The sequence below is a fragment of the Anser brachyrhynchus genome (genome assembly GCF_964034855.1).
Source record: "Anser brachyrhynchus genome assembly, chromosome: 25".
Classification (NCBI taxonomy): domain Eukaryota; kingdom Metazoa; phylum Chordata; class Aves; order Anseriformes; family Anatidae; genus Anser; species Anser brachyrhynchus.
In genome coordinates, this window is record NC_137718.1 from 7,414,749 (window position 1) to 7,433,919 (window position 19,171).

The 19,171-nt window shown below is 52.8% G+C and overlaps 1 protein-coding gene across 7 annotated transcripts in view; it reads left to right on the forward strand.

The window, feature by feature from the left end:
• Positions 1-19,171, forward strand: part of KIRREL3 (kirre like nephrin family adhesion molecule 3) — a 316,820-nt gene that overhangs the window by 267,173 nt on the left and 30,476 nt on the right. For all 7 annotated transcript variants that reach the window (XM_080567528.1, XM_080567527.1, XM_080567526.1 and 4 more), the window contains 3 exons: positions 2,109-2,266; positions 5,688-5,838; positions 10,334-10,439. In XM_080567528.1, coding sequence (XP_080423654.1) covers positions 2,109-2,266; positions 5,688-5,838; positions 10,334-10,439 — 415 coding nt within the window. The remainder of the gene's footprint in view (positions 1-2,108; positions 2,267-5,687; positions 5,839-10,333; positions 10,440-19,171) is intronic.

A 19,171-nucleotide genomic window follows, 5' to 3' on the forward strand; every position in this document is an offset into this window, starting at 1 on the left:
AGTTTGAGTGGGGAAGGCATCGTCATCCTTCATTTTGCAGAAGTTAGAGCTGTTGAGAGATATTGCTGATTTCTATTCATCAGACCCTCTCCTGCCCAGCCAGATCCCCTGGTTAGTGAGCCTGGAGACAATCAATAATTCATGGCCACATGAATAACTGGGGGATGATAACCACTTGCTTGGGAAGACATAATCAGGACCTATTCTCTCCTTCTCATCTCCTTCAGCAGCTCCCCAGGTCTTGCTGCTGATCCAATAGAGTGAAACAGGAGCAACACAGGTTAGGAAAGGCTTTCTGGCACGGGGAAGTCAGGTGGTCCCATACATACCTGCATGGGGTTGTCCCCTGTCCTGTCCCTCCCCCCAGGTTTCACTGGGCAGCTGGGGGGCAGCTGCACTGCTTTGAGGGAGCACTGTGATGCCAGAGGATGCCAAGGGACGCTTCAGGCTCTAGCTAGTTGGTGGGACCAGCCAGGAATATTAAACAGCCCCCGTGAAAGTCCCTCCGTTTAATTCTGAAAGGCTCTTCAGAGCAAGGCTTGTGGGCTGGGCCTCTTCCCAGCTCCACAAGATGAATTTCCAATATTTCACAAGCTGAGGTCAAATTCAATTAATAGCGTCAGTGAGGGGAAAAAAAAACTACTGAGAAACATGTATTTCTTTTTCTGAAAACAATATAAATGAATTCAATCAAATAGCTGTTTTTTTAAAGTTAAAATGCTTCCTTAACAGCTAAACAGCATCAGAATGAAGTCGAGTTTTCCACATTCTCATATTCCAGGGGCTGATGTATCTTGACTAACCCAAAACACGGATTTTCACATTTTTCACTCTTGTAGCCTGAAAAATGTACATTCTGGATCCATGTAGAAACGCTTTTTTTCCTCCCGTTCTTGGGTTCCACCCACTGAGCTGAAAAATCCCATTACTCAGAGTGCTTGGCAGATGCGTATGTGACCAGCCTTGTGTGCAACCGGCACATCTGCCTCGCCTGCAAATCCTGCGCCGACGCGGGCAGCCACCTTTGAGTTGTCAGAGAAAATAATCCCCTTCCATCTCCCAAATTCGGCCCATGCTGGAGGAGCCAGCGAGGAATTTTGAAGACTATTCCCCGGCCAGCTAACAGCAGCAGCTCAGGCGCAGCGGCAGAGCCCCGCTCGGGGATGTTAGGGCTTTGGCGCTGTGCAGCTCAGCCCAGTGCCAGCCCGCTCGGAGAGCACAGCCCCATGACAGGCAGCTCCATTTTTGTGGAAAAAAGGGCAGTTTTCACCCAGCAGCATCCCCTCTGCAAGGATGGAGAGGGCAGGAGGCTCTTGCAGGTGCTTTACCTTCCTCTGACCTGGATCTGGAGCAGCAATTTTTCTCCACCCTTGGCTAGCATGAGCTCCTCTGCTTGGACAGAAGGGGCCGCAGTGGGGATGCTTTTCCACCTCTGCATTTCTGCGGGTTTTCCAATGCTGTGTGAGCCCCCAAGAGCCCCATTTCCCACCGTGCCGGTGGTGTTTACAGATGCCAGGTTTCACAGGCTAGACACCAAAAAATCACCATGCTCCTTGTCTCTTGCTTCTCCATTTCCATCCCTCTCTGGCACAAAGCAGGGATGTCCACGGCTGCGATGCCAGCAAAGCCATGTCCTGTAATGAGGATGCAGCCTCGCACAGGCTGTCAGACCGAGACAGTTTCAAAGGCAGGTTGAGATATTAAATGTCTCCTCGATACCCCCGGCAAAACCTGCTTTCATGGAGGGAGACGCTTAAAAGACTTGCAGCAGCGAGAGGGAGCCTCTGACCGAATGAGAGGATTTTCACCTTTTGTGCAGCCAGAGGGTGGCACAGAGGATGAGCGAAAGCAAAAGGAAGATCAAAGCCGGACAAGAAGGTGCTCGATGGTCTCTCCATCCCTCCGTGACCTAAAACATCAGCCGGTTTCTGCTGCTGTAGATCAAATCTGGGGCAGAGCCCTTACCTGCAAGCCGTCCCACGGTGCGATGGGTGGCGGGCTGCCCCTGTCCCCATCGCACCCCGCTGGAGGTGTGAGAGGTCCCGGTCCAGTCCTGGTGGTTTAATGCTAGTGAGTGACCTTGCCTCCTTCATGCCATTGCCTTGCAGTTCCTCCAGACGACCCCGTCATTATGGGGGGACCCATCATCAGCCTGAGAGCGGGAGACCCCCTCAACCTGACCTGCCACGCAGACAACGCCAAGCCGGCTGCCTCCATCATCTGGATGCGGAACGGAGAAGTTATCAACGGAGCCACCTACTCCAAGGTGAGGCAGGACGGGGTGGGGATGTGCACCGTGCTCTTTCTTGCTTTGGGAAGGGCCTGGGCTCCTTCTCACAGCCCCAGAACAGCCAGGGCTGTGCCTTCAGTGCCAGAGCTGCCTCGCACCCCACATCACCCCGTGCAGCATCCAACAGTCAGGAAGATGTCGCTGAAATAGGCTCTGCTTGGAATTTGGCTGGCTTTCTGTACCCTCACATAGCTTCTGAATTACCTGGCATCTCCCCCCAGGAATCCCACCTGGGTGTCACGCTCGTAGTGCTCAAGGAGCAGAGCCAGCACTGTCCTTGGCTGCAGCAGAAGCTCTGAGGCAGAAGTTTTTTTGCAGTGGCATACGTCCCTGCCTCTAACTGCAGTTTTCCATGAAAAATTGTCAGGGTTGTTGGCATTTTTTAATTTAAATGGAAAGCCTTTATTGGGTCATAAAGGAAAACATCAAAGAGCAATCGGCAGTGTACTCGGAATGGGTACCCACATGTTCTCCTGTTTATCAAAGCCTGATGCTTGGTAAGTGCTAAAGATTCAGTAACACTTGACATTTCTAATGAAAATTTCTAAAGCACAAAATTCAAGGCACAAAATGGGTCAGTTTACAGCCATTTGTAATGCAAGCAACTTCAAAGTTCAGAGTCAGAGGCATTCCTCTTGAGCTCCTGAAGATCTTTTTAATAAACATTTCACCCTCTGCTACCACTGGGAAGCCTCATCCCAGCTTGCTTGGAAGGGCAGAGGAGCCAAAGCATCCCCGTCCTCCCCCCTGCTGCCCCACAGCGCCCGCGGACACCTCAGCTGAAGCTGAGCTGCCTCCTCGTAGCTGGTGGGGATGAACAGAATTGCCCCCATCACCCTGCGCGCTATGCAAGCGGCAGCGCTAATTAAAGCTAGAGACAGCTGACCTCGCCCCCTCTTAATTCAAGTGAAATTAATTAAAATCCAGGCCATTGACGTGCAATTGTTTGTAACTTACTCCATCCACCCCAAGCCTTGCTCTGCGCTGCAGGCTGTGCAGACCTGGCCCTGGGGAGCCAGCATTTCCCTTTCAGACCCCCAGGCAGTGGGTAGCACAGAAGGAAGGGTGTCTCCTCTTTGTTTTTCTTCAGAAGATTTTTTTGGAAGCCTTTTAGAGCTGAGCTTTCAGGCAGCAGCTCCATCTCACGTGCCACACAGGCACTTCCATGGCATCTAAAGCAGCTGTCGGGGTGGTTTGGGTGGCGAGTCCTGCTCTGCAAGGACGTCAGCCCCTTCTCCGGGGGCAGAGGTGGTGTTGGCTGATCTCGGGACGTTGAACCCCAGTTTCTCCTGACTCACTGGAGATTTCCAGGAGGACCTTCCACAAATAATTCCCTGCCATGAGCAGGGAAGTGCAGCTGTAGGGCAGGGCACGCGGAGGTGGTCAGCCAGTGTGGGCTGCATCAGTGCTCATTGCCTCGAGCATCACCGCATCCACCCATGCATGCATGAGAAATCCCAGCTTGAGCACAGCAAGCATTTCTGAGACCTTTTCAACCTTGTCATGTCAAAAAAGAAAAAGACCCCACAGAAAAGCTAATGGGCAGTTTTAGCTATTTATGAAATGTGATGTTTTGATTTGGGACGTACAAGAAACCTCTCCCTTTTGAAGTTCCCTTTAAGTCTGGGCCTCAGTTTTATTCTGTTGTTATTCTCTAATAAAATTAAAATCCAACCCAGACTTCATTTGATCCAGATATTCCAGTCAACCAAGAAGACATACTGCTCAGGTTACTGATTGCCTGAAACCATTTGCACTGAGTGATAATTCCTTTGTTTCTCTGAATTTCAAATCCACCAGCTGATTAATATGCAGCCCCACTGCAGCCACAGCCAGGCAGCACGGATTAGCCAGATCTGACTTAAAAACCCCAAACCCTCACCCTGCTCCCTCTTGAAGAGGACAGGAAATGGTCCCTATGGCCGTAGGAGGTATTGTAGGATCCTGCAGGGTTTGAAGATGAAGCAGAGCTCTGGGGTGCTGTGGGGGTGAGTTCTGCACAGGCAGGACCCACAGTGCTCAGCCTGGGGTTCACAGCACCCTCAGCAGCAGAAGTGGGGTTGCTCTGCAGGGGAAGGACAGGCAGGGTGACAGCAAGGCAGGCAGCACCCTCACCACCAAAGGCACAAGAAGAGCAGGTTTGTATGACCATAATAGGGTCAGCCACAGTGCAGCAGTCACCAGAAAGCCCACAGAGGTGAAGCAGGGCTGTAGCCAAGCCAGGAGATGAAGTCCAAATCAGCACCCCCAAAACATGGCTTGAGCTAGAGCAGGAGATTAAATTCAGCTCCTAGACCTGTGGGTGGGATACAGGCCCCAGATGAGGTTTGTCAGGATAATTAAGGTCTGTTGGGGCCCTCAGATCCCAAAGATCATGTTCTGATAGGTCTTGGTGCTGCGTCTGTCCAGCTTCTGAGCTGGTGGTGTCAATTTGTCAGCACCATTCCTTGCCCACTGCCTGACGGAGGTGCAAACCTATAGCAAGAGGGCTACATCCAGCTGAGCCCAAGTGGTGAAAACATCAGCCTCACTGCTGTCTATTTATAATTCCATAAAGCACTTGCCTTACACAGTGAAGTGAAAGCTTGGAGGATACAGACTTAAGGGAGAAAAACTGCTTGGAAAAGTCCAGAATCGGCTGGGTGTGTCCATGGGCATTTGCCATTATTATCAATGGCTGGGTGAAGTCATGTTTCTGGCATTCCTGGTCCCTGGAGGATGCTGATAAACCAGAGAGGGGTCAGAGAGTGATTAAAATATTGGAAACCGTGCAGCATCTTCAGAGGCTCAGAGGGCTTGGTCAGTCTGGTTTACCACAGACGAGGTGACAGGGTGATGTGATCAGTCTATAAGGACTTAAATGAGGATTAGGACTTCACTGAGGATAAGGCAGGGCTCCTGCGCCAGCAGATCAAAGCTGCACAGGATCCACCCCGTGCTGCTGGCAGCGGCTGCCACCACTCACACATCCCTGCACAAAGTGGCTGGGAGCTGCAGCCCGACCAGCCCAGGCTGCTTCTGCACCTGCCTGGTGTAGGTGCAGCAGGTGACGGCGGGCTGGAGGGGGCGGTTACCGTGTCTGTCCCCTGGCTCCCTTTTTCCCAGGCCGGGGGTGACGTGCATGTCACCGGAGCTGCGGCTCTCAGGTCTAGGCACAGCAGGGCTGGAGGGAAGCAGATGGGAGTTAAGTGCCCAGTTCCCAGGGAAGCGCAGCAAAATGTGCCTGTGCAATTCCCCTGAGGGCTCTTGGCAGATTCCAGCTGGAGGAGCCATGACTGCAGACTGGCTGGCGAACTCGTAACAGCAAGGCCTGGCTGTGTGTGCGACTCTTGACCAGGGGAAGGGGCCGCTCTCCTGCTGGAAGCTCCTTCTTCCATCTCCCTGTCTCCCCTTGCAGACCCTTCTCCGTGATGGCAAGAGAGAGAGCATCATGAGCACCCTTTTCATCGCCCCCTCCGACATCGAGAACGGAGAGAGCATCGTCTGCCGCGCCACCAACAAAGCCATTCCCAGCGGGAAGGAGACCTCGGTCACCATCGACATCCAGCGTGAGTACCTGAGCCACCGCAGCCCCGTGTCACCCCAGCCTCCCCGCTGCCTCCACCGGGGCCGCCAAGCGGGGCGTTCCCCATCGCTGGGGTGTACTGGTGCAGAGAGGCACGAGGGCTCATCTCCCCTGAGCTCCCTGGGGCACCTGATGCACACAACACCCAGCTGCTTCCCAGCTTTTGCATCTCGTGCCCGTCTCTTTGAGCCATGCATTGCCTGGCTGGCACGCATTTCTTGGACAAATACGTGTTTCCAGGCTTGCAAGTTGTTCAGGGGTAAGTTTTTGTCTTGTTCTCCATCTAGATAGCACATTAGACACACCAAAGTGCTCCGTGGAAGCCCTCCCTCCTGTGACATACAGCTGGTGTCAGCCACCACCCAGCAGGGACAGGTGTGTGGGGAGCGATGCCACTTCTCTGTAAAACCATGAAGGAAAACCTTCCTTCCTCAAAAATTCACATTTCACAGATCTCTCCCCTCCTCTGCAATAGCTGTTGCTTTCAGGCACATCCTGACCTCTCTCCAGCCGGGCTTCATTTGCACACACAATTCCTGCAGCTGTATTTACCAACAATTTGCAAATGCAGGGTGTTCAATATTAGCATGCCAGCTGCTTTCCAGAGTCCAATTAAAACTGCCTGAACAAACTCAAGCACAGCAGAAAATTCACCATTTAAGACTCCCAGCTTTTGCTGCCGGAAGATTAACAGGCTCTTGGGTCGCTCTATAGCATGTCCTGACAGAACCAGCCAGATAAAATGAGATAATAGCATGGGTTATTTCACAGCCAGCAAACAGTTACAATAGCTGGAGATGCACGCACGTTCTCACAAACAACGCAAAGCCGGAGACATCATTACTCCGTGCTGTACAGTACGGGGCAAGGGACGTGAGCTGCATCCCCGATCCTGATGGGATCTGCTCTGAAGAGAGAAAGACCAAATAAAGAGCACCGATTTCCACTCCGAGCCATTAAATACTCCATGCTGTGAAAGTAATAATAATAATATCCTATCCAGCTATTAAAAGTATGTTGTTCTTAATGGGGTCTAATGAGGATATCAATTTCCTAGGGCTGGATGGGTGATGCAGGGATAGAAAAATGCCAAGATGGATTAAGCAGCCTGTACTCTGCAGAAGCACCCAGGCAGGGTTTGTGTCCTGTGCAGGTGTTTGAGGTGCTTGTACTCGTGGCAGCAGGAACAGCTTGCTTCAGCTGATGCGAAGCACGAGTTTGGATCCCATCAGTCTCGTGTGGGCACAGGACCTGCCTGCCAGTCTTAGCCTCAGCAGCAGTGAGACAGCTGAGTCATAAACACTATCCCCTTCCAAAAAAGAAAAAAAGAAAAGAAAAGAAAAAAGGCAAGGGGAAAGAAACCAAGAAAAAAAAAAAAGCCAGAGTCTGTAATGGAAACACTAAGCGACTCCAGCTGGAACATCTGTTCAATGTGATTTCTGTTCCACCAGCCACATCAAAGTCAGCCTCCTGTGAGTTACGCGCCGAACATCACAAGTGGGATTAAAATCATGTTTAATAGTTTGATATGCCATAAACTATTTATATTGCCAGAGCCCAGTGGCTCTATGGAAATTCACATCCAGCGTGCCAGGATGGGGAGGAGCAGGGTTATTGCTTATCCAAAGCCATTTGCTCCAAGCCTCTGCACACACACGTGTAGTTGCTCATTTTTACACCTTCGTTTCATGGCAGGAAGGGATTTGACCGCATCCATATTTTTGCAGGAGGTGGCAGTATGAGAACAGAAGTGGCAGGCTGGGGAGCAGGGTGACGAGCAACCCGCAGGCCACCTCGCTCCGCTGGAGGTGCTGTGCTGGTCCTTGCAGCGTGGCAGCGTTTTGTTCCCATTTATGCTTCCCATCGGGGAGTGTGAAAGCCCAGAGCTGAAGAGGCATCAGAGCCTGCTTCCAGCTCCTAATCCCTGCTCATTCGCAGCTTCCGGAGCCCACCCCGAAGAGGCTTTTCCGCCCCGCAGCGACGCCAGCCCTCATTTTGCAGGTGCTGAGTTAGGAGGCTTGCTGACGGCAACGCGCGGTACCTGCGCCAGCCAGCACTTGCATGCATGCTCTCCTCCAGCTCTGATTCCATCTCAAATTAATTACAAGAAGCCAGGCAGGAATTATAATTGTAAGCGCGTGGAATTACATCCTGATGAGTTACAATTTGTGTCTTTTTTTTCCCCTAACATACCCCCAAACACGCTCGCACACACAAACCCACGCTCTTCGCAGCACCGGCCGCCTCGTGGGGAAGCTCACCAGCCTTCCTGCAACGTTCGGAAGCCCAATCCCATTTGCGAAAGGGAAGATCAAAGACTTTAATTCATTTCCTTTGCTCTTTTTCTTTTTAATCTACATTTTTTATTTTGAGTGCAAGGAGGGAGCTGGGCTCATTTTAATACAAAGAGGCTCCTCTGTAAATCGTAGGCACAGCTACTAAACCATCAAACAATGGGGAAGCTACTAAAGAGAAGTGTGATTCATACTTAACAAAGGAAGGTGATTAGCTGTTGTTGTATAACAATGGGGAAGTGTCAGGATGCCTGCAAATGAATTAGGAGCGCACTATATATCTCTGGGCTGTTATGTTAGTGAAGCTCATTTATATTCCCAACTGCGCCCATCTTTATTGTCATTTGAATTGCACATTTTAAAATGAGATTAGGGTAAATTGAAAATACCTATAATTTCCCGTCATAATTTCCCATCAAAAAGGCAGGTGGCTCTGCTGGCGACAAAGCCGGGCTCTGGCTGTGTAAATAGCACGGGGCCAGCGGAGGTGGGGACGCAGCGGAGGAGGGATGGCTGCGCTTTGCAGCGTGGTACCCAGCGCTGCAGGCAGGATCTGCAGGGATGGGGACGGAGAGGAGAGGTGGCGGTCAAGCTGTTGTCACCTCTGGATGCCCAGAAAGAGCCTGTGCCTTCAAGCGAAGGTGCTGAGCTGGTTCCGGAGAGCCCCATCTCCCCAGCAAGACCCTGTCTTGTGTTTGGGGGAGGATGCTGGCAGAGGGAGCAGCGGCAGGGGAGCTTTCATCCCTGGCTGGACTTAATCTTAGAGGTCTTTTCCAACCTGAGCGGTTCCGTGGTTAAACACAGCAGAGCTGCTCAGGCTTGTGTTAGAGCTGTGGCTTCACGGCATCCGAGCAGCACGCTGACCATCATCGTGCCACCCCAGCTTGGCCAGGCTCCCCGTGAAGCAGCCCCTCGCTGCCGCTGTTTTCCCCTCGGGGGACACGTGGCTGTGAAGCTGCAGCATGGGAGGGATGCTCCAGCTGGGAGAGACGTCGCTGAGACATTTAGGAGGAGGAGAGAGGCAGCAGATAGCAGGTAGTTCAGAATGCATTTTCGCATCACGCTGCATCAGACTCATACCTTAAGGACAGGGGAGCCCCTCAGCTCCTCTGCGCAGCCCCGAAGCAGCCTGCAGGGGTTGGTCCTTCAGCACCATTTCCACCTTCTGGAAAGCCTCTTGGCAAGGCTGGAGAGGTTCCTCTAGCACTGCAGTGTCTAACGGTGGCCTGTAACAGGTGCCTCGGCAGACAGGAGAGCTCGAGATGCCACCTGGAGATTTTTTTCTTCGCTCAGATGAGGTCTCATTCTTCAAACCTAAAGCTGGATGTCCAGCACCTCCTCTGAGACATCATGAAAAATTAAAACCGCTCTGAATATTCTTATTATCCACCACAACACTGCACCCTTTTCTCTTCTCACTTTCTTTCATCCGTTCTCTTCTAAATTTTGTTTGCTGCTAAAGCACTCAGATGCTTATCATGTAAAAGGAGAAGAGAAGCAGAGCAGCAGCCAAGAGAACCGAGAGGCCTGTGACACCAATAAGGACTTGGCAGAGATGATTAGGCTGATGAAAGAGCAGAAACGCCACTTTCAAGTTAGCGGGTAGACAAAAGATCGTCATTACGCAGCAAGATATTAAATGGGAACTTTTCAAAGCAGGCGAGTTTATTTCCTTAAACGGGGATCAGAGCCTGCGCTAATGGCTCTGAAGTGAGCTGCTACGCCGAGCGGTGCGCGTGGCGTGGCAGCAGGGAAGGCGCTGGGCTGCAGCGAGCGGGAGAGCATCCTTGGTTGGAGGAGGGATCGGATGCTGCTGAGGAGCCGAAAACCAGCTCTGGCTGCTGTCTTGGTGGGAGGACAGCTCTCTAGCCCAAAGGGTTTTTATTCCCCACGCCTCTGCGGTGTCCAAGCCCCTGTGGGGCAGGCATGGGGCCTGCAGGCTGCACCCAGATGTTGCAGATCTGCACCCAGGGCTCGCGCTTTCTGTGCACAGCACCAGCCTGCAGCCAGCCTTACAAAGCCCCGAGGATTCAATCACGGCACGAAGCAGCCTCAGAGCCTCTGCCGTGCTCTCCCACGCCTGCCTTCTGCTTCCCAGGCTCAGGAGCCGCGGGCAGCGCGGTAGCACAGGGCTGCTGCGCCCGCCTTGGCTGGCGGTGTGACCTTGTCGCTGTCTCTTTGCAGACCCCCCCTTGGTGAACCTGTCCGTGGAGCCTCAGCCGGTCCTGGAGGACAACACCGTCAAGTTCCACTGCTCTGCCAAGGCCAACCCGGCCGTCACGCAGTACAGGTAAGGCGCCCTCCCTTCTTACTGTCACCGTGCATCCCCCTCCAGCCCCGCACAAAGCACAGCCTCGCCAGCGCTGCCCAGCTCCCCCCAGCTGTCCTCACCTTGCTGGTGCTCACAGGTGAGGAGGCTCCGGGTGCTCTGCGTGAGGTTGATGCACGCAGCAAGCCCTCAGTCAGGGACGCACGGGTGCTTTGGGCTGGATTTGGAGGCCTGGCACAGAGCTAGCGGAGCCATCTGTTCGGGGACATAATGAGCAAAACGTGCCGAGTGAAAAGTCTTTTATGGGGAAAATTGGAAAATTCCTTCTCTTTGTGCACGCTCTTTTATGGTTTGAACAATACCACTCCAGTGCCATCGCTGTGTAACCCTTAAGCAGCCACATGCAGCCCCAGCAGCATAGCGCAGGGCACAGAAGGGGGCCGTGGGCTGGAGCTGCAGGGGCTGGGCAGCAGCCGGGCACTGGTGAGGCAAGAAGGGGTGGAGGAAGAGGAGAACCCACGGGAGGTCGGGGCAGGAGAGGCTCCGTGCCCGCACCTGGTCGCTCCCAAGCAGCAGCCACCAAGGTTGCGCAGGGCGTGATGAGCAGGGCTGTAAGCATGGGGCTCGCTGTGCGGTGTCCCAGCACCTGCCTCGTTGGAGAGGGAAGCGGGGGGGCTGCCATCCCTCCTCGGGGGCCTGATCCCACCTGGAGACATCTCGCAGTACACCAGGTCCCACCACAGCCCCTCCGGGCTCGGAGCTGGGTGCGGGCACGCGCAGGCAGTCGGTGGTGTTCGTGCAACAGCCTCCGTTTGTAATAACAGAGGAGGCACCTCCGGGGACAGGTTACCACGACCCGCCTCCTGTTAGGCTCGTACAGCTTAATTAGTACAATCGAGTTTGCTGGTAGGAACGATTCCTTCCGGCTGGATATCTGCTATCAGCACAACAAAGTCATAATTGCGTTCCTGGTTACACGGAGGAGTTATTAATTTCAGAAGTCAATTAATGTCAAAGATACAAATAGCCCCGTTCCCATATTTACAGTTAGGAAGAAAAGGAGCGTGGCAGGCCGGGTGCGTGTCCCACTTGGGCACAGGGGGGTCCCAGCCCCGCGGAGCTGCTCGTGCCGCCCGCAGCCCGCTCCGTGCCTTCCTCCCACCCCACGGCCCCATCCTTTCACCCTCCCTGGGCAGTGCCGATCCTGGTGCCACAGGGGCGTCTGCCTTGCTGCAAAGCACTTTGTCGTTCCTTTCGTGGGGGACTTTTATAGCAAAGCTAATTGCACGTTTTTTTTCGGGTTATGTTTTTTCATGAAAGGGATTTTTTTTTTTTATTTATGGAAAAAAAAAAAAAAAGAGGCATGAAAAATTCAAGCACTTTGGGGTTTTCATTTCTTAAGTTCCCTTAACATGTTAACATCACACAAGGCTTTTTCCCTACCACTGTGACAAGCAAACACGATTCAGCAGCACACGGCGGGGCTTCCTTCCGTCTAATGGCTCTGATTGATCGGGGCGATTCATTTCCCTTCCCAAAGATCCCAGAGCTCTCCAGTAGCTATGTCAAGGCAGCAGACGTCTCAGCCCTGCAGCTCGGAGTGGGATATCCCAGCTGGGAAGATTTTGAGCTTCAGTTTAGGAACAGAGGTTGTCCGGAGCTGAAGCAGCAAGAAAGGGTCTCTGTAAATGCCAAGAGTGTGCCTTAATTAACCAAAGCCGTGTCTCTGAAGCACCCAGGGTGGCCCGAGTAAGCGAGCAGCCTCAGCAGCACCGTTGGGTGTAAAAGTCTGGTGTTGTGCACCTCCGGGAGCATCGTCTGGGCACAGGGATGCGGGAAGCTCTGAGGGCATCCCAGCGAGGACAGAGAGAGGACAGCCTGCTGTTCCTGCACCGGGAGCTGCAAGGGTGGAAAGCGTGAGCCAGGATGAACTTACGCTGCCTTAAAAACAAAGATTAGAAAGTAGACTGGAAACAGAAAGCGTGGCATTTTTTCTCCCCAGGGAGAGACATGCTGATATATTTCCTATGGCTTCCCTCAGCCTCAGAAATATCAGATCGTGGTCGGCAGCCGACATTTATTTTTAATACCTCCCAATATGTTTGTCAGTAAACAGCTCTGAACACAAAGGAAAATGTCTAAACACCATAAATCCCCTTTTCTGGACATAAACCCACAGCCAGCTCCGTGGTGCTGTCTCTGCTATGAATATGCAAGCAAGCTTTCCCCCTGCTCTGCATCTGCACGACACCATGGCATTGTCGGCAATGCCACTGCCACATCCCCCGTCCGCAGGACACGGGGTTTTGTTCGTGCTTTCTCTTGTATAATGCGTCGCATACTTCTTTTTTTTTCAACACAAGGAAAAGCTGTTTAGAAATGAGTGATCTTTTCCCAGAGTCACAGTGGAAAGTTACAGCATATTCTGTTCTGGGAGAGGTTAATTCCCTTTTGTCAAGACTGACAGGTTTCCGTGAAACGTTTCCATTTGGCCTCAGTGGCGTTGTCCGACGGGAGGAAAAGCCAGAAGCCCTCTGCCATAAAACCTGCGGGCGTCTCAGCGCGTTGGGTGCTTCTGTGCAGGCAGGGCTGGGCTCTGCTTTCCAGAGACACGGCTCCTCAGCTCCTCTTAGCCCTGCCCTTGGACAGCAGCAGCTCCTGCACGAGGAGCATCCTTTCCCCCAGAGGGTTTTGGTGCAGGTGCCTTCACCTGCAGCGTCACCTGCGCTGTCACTCGCAGCCACTGTCACCGAAAGCAAGCCGGGCGAGGCTGGCGAGGCGTCGCATGGGTGCACAAGCCGTGCTGAGCCTCAGGCTGGTTTTTTTGTGGCCCAGGGATTGCGCACCCCGCACCCGCGCGGCGGCAGGGCTGAGGGGCCTGGGCAGCACCTCCCCGACCTGCCCCCATCTGTGGGGAGCAAGCCCCAAGGCCATCGGGGAATTCACTGACTCTCTTTTGCTGCAAGCAAACGGGCAAGAAAGGGAAGGCGAGAGAGAGTAATTAGTTGTCGCCGTTGTTCTGCCACCTGTGATGGCGGGTGAAATTAATGGAAAGCAACAGAAGTCAGGGCGACGTGAACCGACTCACAACCAGGCCTCCTCTTTGCTCACTTCAGATCTCTCTATTTGCCAATCTTCCCTTGGCTTTTGATGTCTGTTGTGTGTCTGTGGGGTGTTTTTTTGCTGTTATTATTTATCACTTGCAGTAAGAAAGAGAATCTTTAAAGTGGCAGAAGAAAATGGGAAAGTTTAATATTGCAAGAGGCAGAGTCCCTCAGCCTTTTGGGCTCCTCTGATGATGATTATTTTTGCAGTGAGATGGGGAACTGCTACAGGCAGGGCAATAATAAATACCTCACTCTGGCGCATTGATACAGTGCTCTCATCCCCAAGGCTGGCAGAGACCTTTGCAAATAACGTTATCTTTGCAGTCACGGGGGGAACGGGACGTTTCGAGCCACCCTGCAGCACCAGCTACAGAGCCGGGCTGCAGGGCAATACCCAGGCATGGGGGTGAGGGACAGACAGACAAGCACGGACAGAAAGAGAGAGAGAGTGAACATGCCATTTAAAAACACCCACGCCTCTCCATAATTGCACAGGGCATGGCAGAAGATCCAGGCGACGCTGCAGCAGAAGCAGAGGTCAGGAGGAGCTGTTTATTTAAGAGACCCCCGAGGGAAGCTCCACCAGCTCCTCTTCCCCACCCCACAGCAGAAGCCAGGACCACATCCAGTGCAGTCCAAGCAGCCTCCGCCTGCACACGCTGGGCTGAAACCAAAGGTGCCAGCTGCCCAAAGGGGCGCAGACCTTTCTGCAGCAGCAGCGTGGGGAACACCAGCGCCTGGGTTTCCGTTTCCCATGCCCCGGCTTGTGACAAGAGGGCGGGCAGGGAGCGATGTTTGTTCGCCCAGCGGGCTCCGCGCTGCAGAAAGGACATCCGTGTTTGGAAAACACTGCTTTATCTTTGAACCAACAGCACGCTGTCACTCATCAAATATTAATCTGAACTCAGCTGCTTCTTAAGAGCTTTTCTTTAAAGGCAGTGGGGCTTCAACGCACCTGGTGGGAGGTGGTGTCCTGCCTTGCGCAAGGGAAAACAAAAAGATGTGCTTGCTGCGTTTGCAAAGGGGCAAGCAGGGAAAACATCCAGCTTCCGCAGCCCACCTCCAGCTCTGGCTGGGATGCAGGGTGGGCATTTCCCACCCAGGCCTCAGGGGGGGATGCAAGGATGAAGAGTCCGAGTACCTCCAGCAGATCTGGACTGGTCCCTTCCTGCAGGGACACATATTGTCTTAATTCTGATCGCTCATTTAAAGAATGAGAACAAGTCTTGCAAACCCGGGCAAGCCTGCTTGTGAGCCCAGATGTTTGCCATGCATTTTGCTGTGCAGCAGTTTGTAGCTGCTTGCGACACCCCGCAGCCTGCGTGTTTGCAGTCTGACCCCATTCTGGGGGTCTTGCTGGCGTTCGCTTTTTGCCTTGGGAGAAGTCAGCAGCTGGGAGCAGGGGGAAGGCAGTGCAGCCAGGAATCGGTGCAGAGGGTGCCAGTGCCAGGCGTGCAGGGCTGCTCTGCTGAGTCCAGACCCTGCTGCCTTCTGCTGGAGACGTGCGCAGGGAGCTGGCTGCCTGGAAGGAGGCATCTCTGAGGTCTGTTGTGTTGCAGCTTGGAGGGCTGAGTGCCGTGCACTGTGCCTACATGCAGGTCTGTGAGCAGTTTGGCTGCTGGTCTTGGGGGAAAAAGGGGGAGGCCTGCTGGAGTTTGGATTGAGAAATCACCCCAGGCACCAGGAGCAGATCTTGCTCCAGCTGGCTCTCCATCCTTGGTCCATCCTTTGTCCATGTGATCCTTGACTTGGCCAGCTGGGCATCTGGGTGGGTGTGCACAACGTCTCTGGTCCCAGGTGAAAGCCCAAGGGAAGGCAGATTTAAGTTCAGTCCTCCTCCATCACACCAAAGCTGTCGCTGCCTCTTCTATTTAGCTGCTGCAGAATATGTTCACAGATCCATAAGCTGCGAAGGCCAGAAGGGATTATTGGATCATGGAAAACTGATGCAGATATTCAGGATGATGCATTTCATTGGCAACTTCTGATGGAGAAGTGGCAAACGACCCAGTTAATGGGCACGCCTGGTGCTGCCTGCAGCCAAGCCGCAGCAGGGGCTGTGCTCCCTGTTCTGGCACTGGAAGACCTGCCTATATTTTCATGCGGATTCAGGTGGCTTTGAACAATGTCTTCTGGGAGTTGGAGGGCTTGCTGTTTTCCTTACTTTCCGCTGCCCATCCATGAGGGGCCCAACACAAACATGAACATCCCCCCGTACTCTGCCTTCCCCAGGGCTTCTTATCACTGGGACCACTGCATAACTGGCACCTGTTTTTGTCCCCCCAGTTAAGGGAGATCTGCAATATTAAGCTCATATTAAATGACAGTCACATCTCTATTAATACTTGAAAGGGGCTGCCAAGGGCTCAAAACACACTGCAGAGCAGCCGGTGGCAGCAGGAACGGTGTGAGCTCCACGGGCTCGCTGCCCTGCACCCATCGGGGCAGAAAGCATCCCAGTGCTGCCCTTTCGGGCCACTCTGGCTTTGCAGCCATTTTGTGGCACGCTAGGACTCTCTTCCCTCAAACCACCTTGGGGAAACTGCTCGTTCACACCAGCACACAGGATTATCCCCCCAAGCCCCTCGTTTTTGCAGCCTTCCTTCCCCCAGCTGCCATGCTCCCATCTGCTCCCTCCTCCTCCGAAGAGCACGGCCACCAGCGGTCCCGCGCAGGATGCTGCGAGCCACACGCTGTCCCTCGGCAGGGCTGCCACCTCTCCTGCTGCCTCCCGCAGCCACACACGGCAAGGGAGGCAGGAGAAGACAGCGTGGGGAAGGGGCCCTCAGGCATTTCACAGCAGCGACAGAGTAAATCTAATTTATAGACATAGGGAAATGCAGCTGAAGTGGGAGTTGAAATGAATGCAAAGCACACGGAGGTCTCAAGTTATCAGCACAGTAACATTTTTCCTGGCTATCTCTGTTTTCCTGCCCGGGTTTGTCTTTGTAGCTTCCTCCCAGACAACTGGACCTTTGCTCTGAAGTGAAAATGAAAGCTGGGGAAATAAAAAAGTAACGGGAAATGAATTCTTCAGATCTCCTCCATGACGCGTCAGCCCCATCTGCCAGCTCCCTCTGACAGGGAGAGAGAGGCTTTAAAAAAAATAAAGTAAAATAAAAGGCCCAAATCTCTCCGCTGCTGGGCTGCTGCAGGGACTCTGCTGTGGTGGTGGCTCCAGGTGACACTGGGAATTGTGGAGCTTCCCTCTGCTCGCACGGTGTGGGGACAGGGAGATTTGTCTTCCCCTTCCCTGCCTTGTCAGGGTAATGGGAACAAGTGTGTGGGAGACGCTCAGAGGCAGCTCAGACTAATGAGGAGAGAGCATAGAGGAGGGAGAATCTGATGGAAAGCAAAAAAAAAAAGGGGGGGGGGGGGGAAGAAAGTGCTTTGTACTTCTGAGCATCGCTTCCTGATGTAGCAGTGATTAAAGGAACAGAATTAAATGAGTGATGAAGCAGCCAGCCCAAACTGCTGTTGGGTGGAGCCTCAGTGATGCAGGGGCTGGCAGAGGGGTTTTGCTGATGTGATCTGGGGGCTTGCTGTGCCGGAGCGGAGAGGTCTGGGATTTGGGGTGAGCCACGGCTGTGGCCATCCCAGCCAGGACCACCAGCAGGAATGAACAGGAGAGAGAAACACGATGGCTTTCCTGAAGTGAGGGAGAGTAACATCAAGGAGGGGGAACGAAACAAAAACCGATTTGGTCCATTCCAGCTGAAAGGAGACATCCAGCAGCATGTGCAGGATCTCCTCTGGCTGAGCAGGGCTCTCCTCGCTGGCACGTGGCAGGAGCAGGGCTGTAGCCTTTCACTGCACAGCCATGGATAAGATCAGGCCAGTGGGTCCTGGGCCGGCTGGGCCGGGAAACCCAAAGAGCCTTGCGATGGCTTAAAGGCTGGGCAATCACTTCTGATGGCGCCCTGACCTCCTGGTCAAGGTGTCCCAGGCATCTCATTTCCAGCATGCTGTGCACCCAGGTCTCTGGGCGTTAGCAAAGCCCATGTCTTTTAGCAAGCCAAGTTACGAACACTTCTTCTAAACATCCACGTTGTTCGGGACGACCCAAGAGCTGAGTTCTCCGGGGCCCGTTGGTCTCCTCTCCTTCGAGACAGGCTGCTGGGCACTGGGAGATGACTGGGAAGCGAGCATCGCTGGCTGTGCCGGCCGCATCCTTGCAGGAGAGGTGGGAGCTCCTCAAGCCTAATTTAGCAGTCTTTAATCTGAGTTATTCCAAACCACACTTGCCACTTCCTTCATGTGTTCCCGCAGGATGATGGGCTGATTTCACAGAACGAAAAGCCTTAAGCAAATCTTGTCACACAAGAAAATTGATTTTTCAAAACTGACTTTTACAAGATTACTGGCATTTTTTTTCCCCTCATCTTTCTTCTATATCGTTCCCTTCCAGTCTCACGAGGTGGCTTCAGATCTAAGGAAATTAGAGATGCTGTGACTAAACTGAAAATGTAAAAACGGGGAGAAGAAAAAAAAAAAGAAAAGACACCCAGCATTCAGCACCTCCTCACCTGCTGCCTCTGAAGGATATGGCCATGTGTGCTTGTACTCGGTGAAGTACCAGGGATGCTTCCCTGCCTGCCGTAATCTCCATGTGGTGTCAGGCAAGGAGTCTGCCTAAGGGTTATGCCAGCATCCCACAGGGAACACCCCCGGTGGGCATTCCTTGGCAATCCCCATCTAGATCACAGCTTTTTTCTTTCTCTCCCCCAATCCCTCTGCACTGTTTTCTCTTTCTGAAGGGTTTCCTCCCACTGCTCAATTCGGAGACATCTCAATGTGTTTTGTTAGGGGAAAAAAAAAAAAAAAAGAGAGAGCGGACGAGTTGCCTTGAAGTCATTTCAGACAGCTTAAAATATGCTAAGCTTTTGTGTTTCTGCCATATAAATAATGAATCCTCTTACAGCTTCCGAGCTGGAAAAGACGTTGATTTAAGAGGCCTTCAGCTCTCTTTGAGGTTTTTCTGCTTCAATGCCAGGGGTAGGAAACGTGGCACGGGTCAGGCAAGGCAGGGTGTGCTGAAAGCATCCCGGTCCTTCCAGGGATGGGGACAGGGCTTTGCTAAAGGTGCGGGTGTTTTGGTGACTGCAGTTGGCATCAGTTGTTATTCATTAGGCTAATTCCCCAAGCAGCCTCATTAGAAATGCTGTTTCTGCTTAAACGAGCTGACAGGATGGATACAAGATGCAGCCCAACATCGGAGCTGTATGGCACGAGGATGAGAAACCCCAGTGGATGCTGACATCCCAAAATAGACCCATTGGATCCCACAGGAAAGGGATTCTGACCTCACCCGGTGTCAGGCCATGGAGTAAGTCTGCTAACTGCAGGTCCTGGAGTTATCCTTGGGTTTCTGTTCCTCTGCAAACTCTCTGGAAGCTGTCCGTAAATATGAAAGCAAAGGAAGAACACAAGCTGTCGGCACGGGATTATAAAGCCATTTGTCTGTAAAGCATCACGCAATGCTTATTGCTTAGCTCCGCTTTGCTTTTGGAGTGTGTAATTAAGGACTTAATGGTTTTTGCTTTTTGAGGTTTCTTTTTTTTTTTCCTTGAAATGTTTCTTGCAGCTTTATACAGAAGTCGGTAGGTAATCACAGAGCCCTTACAGGTCAGTCCGTTTTATCAGTGT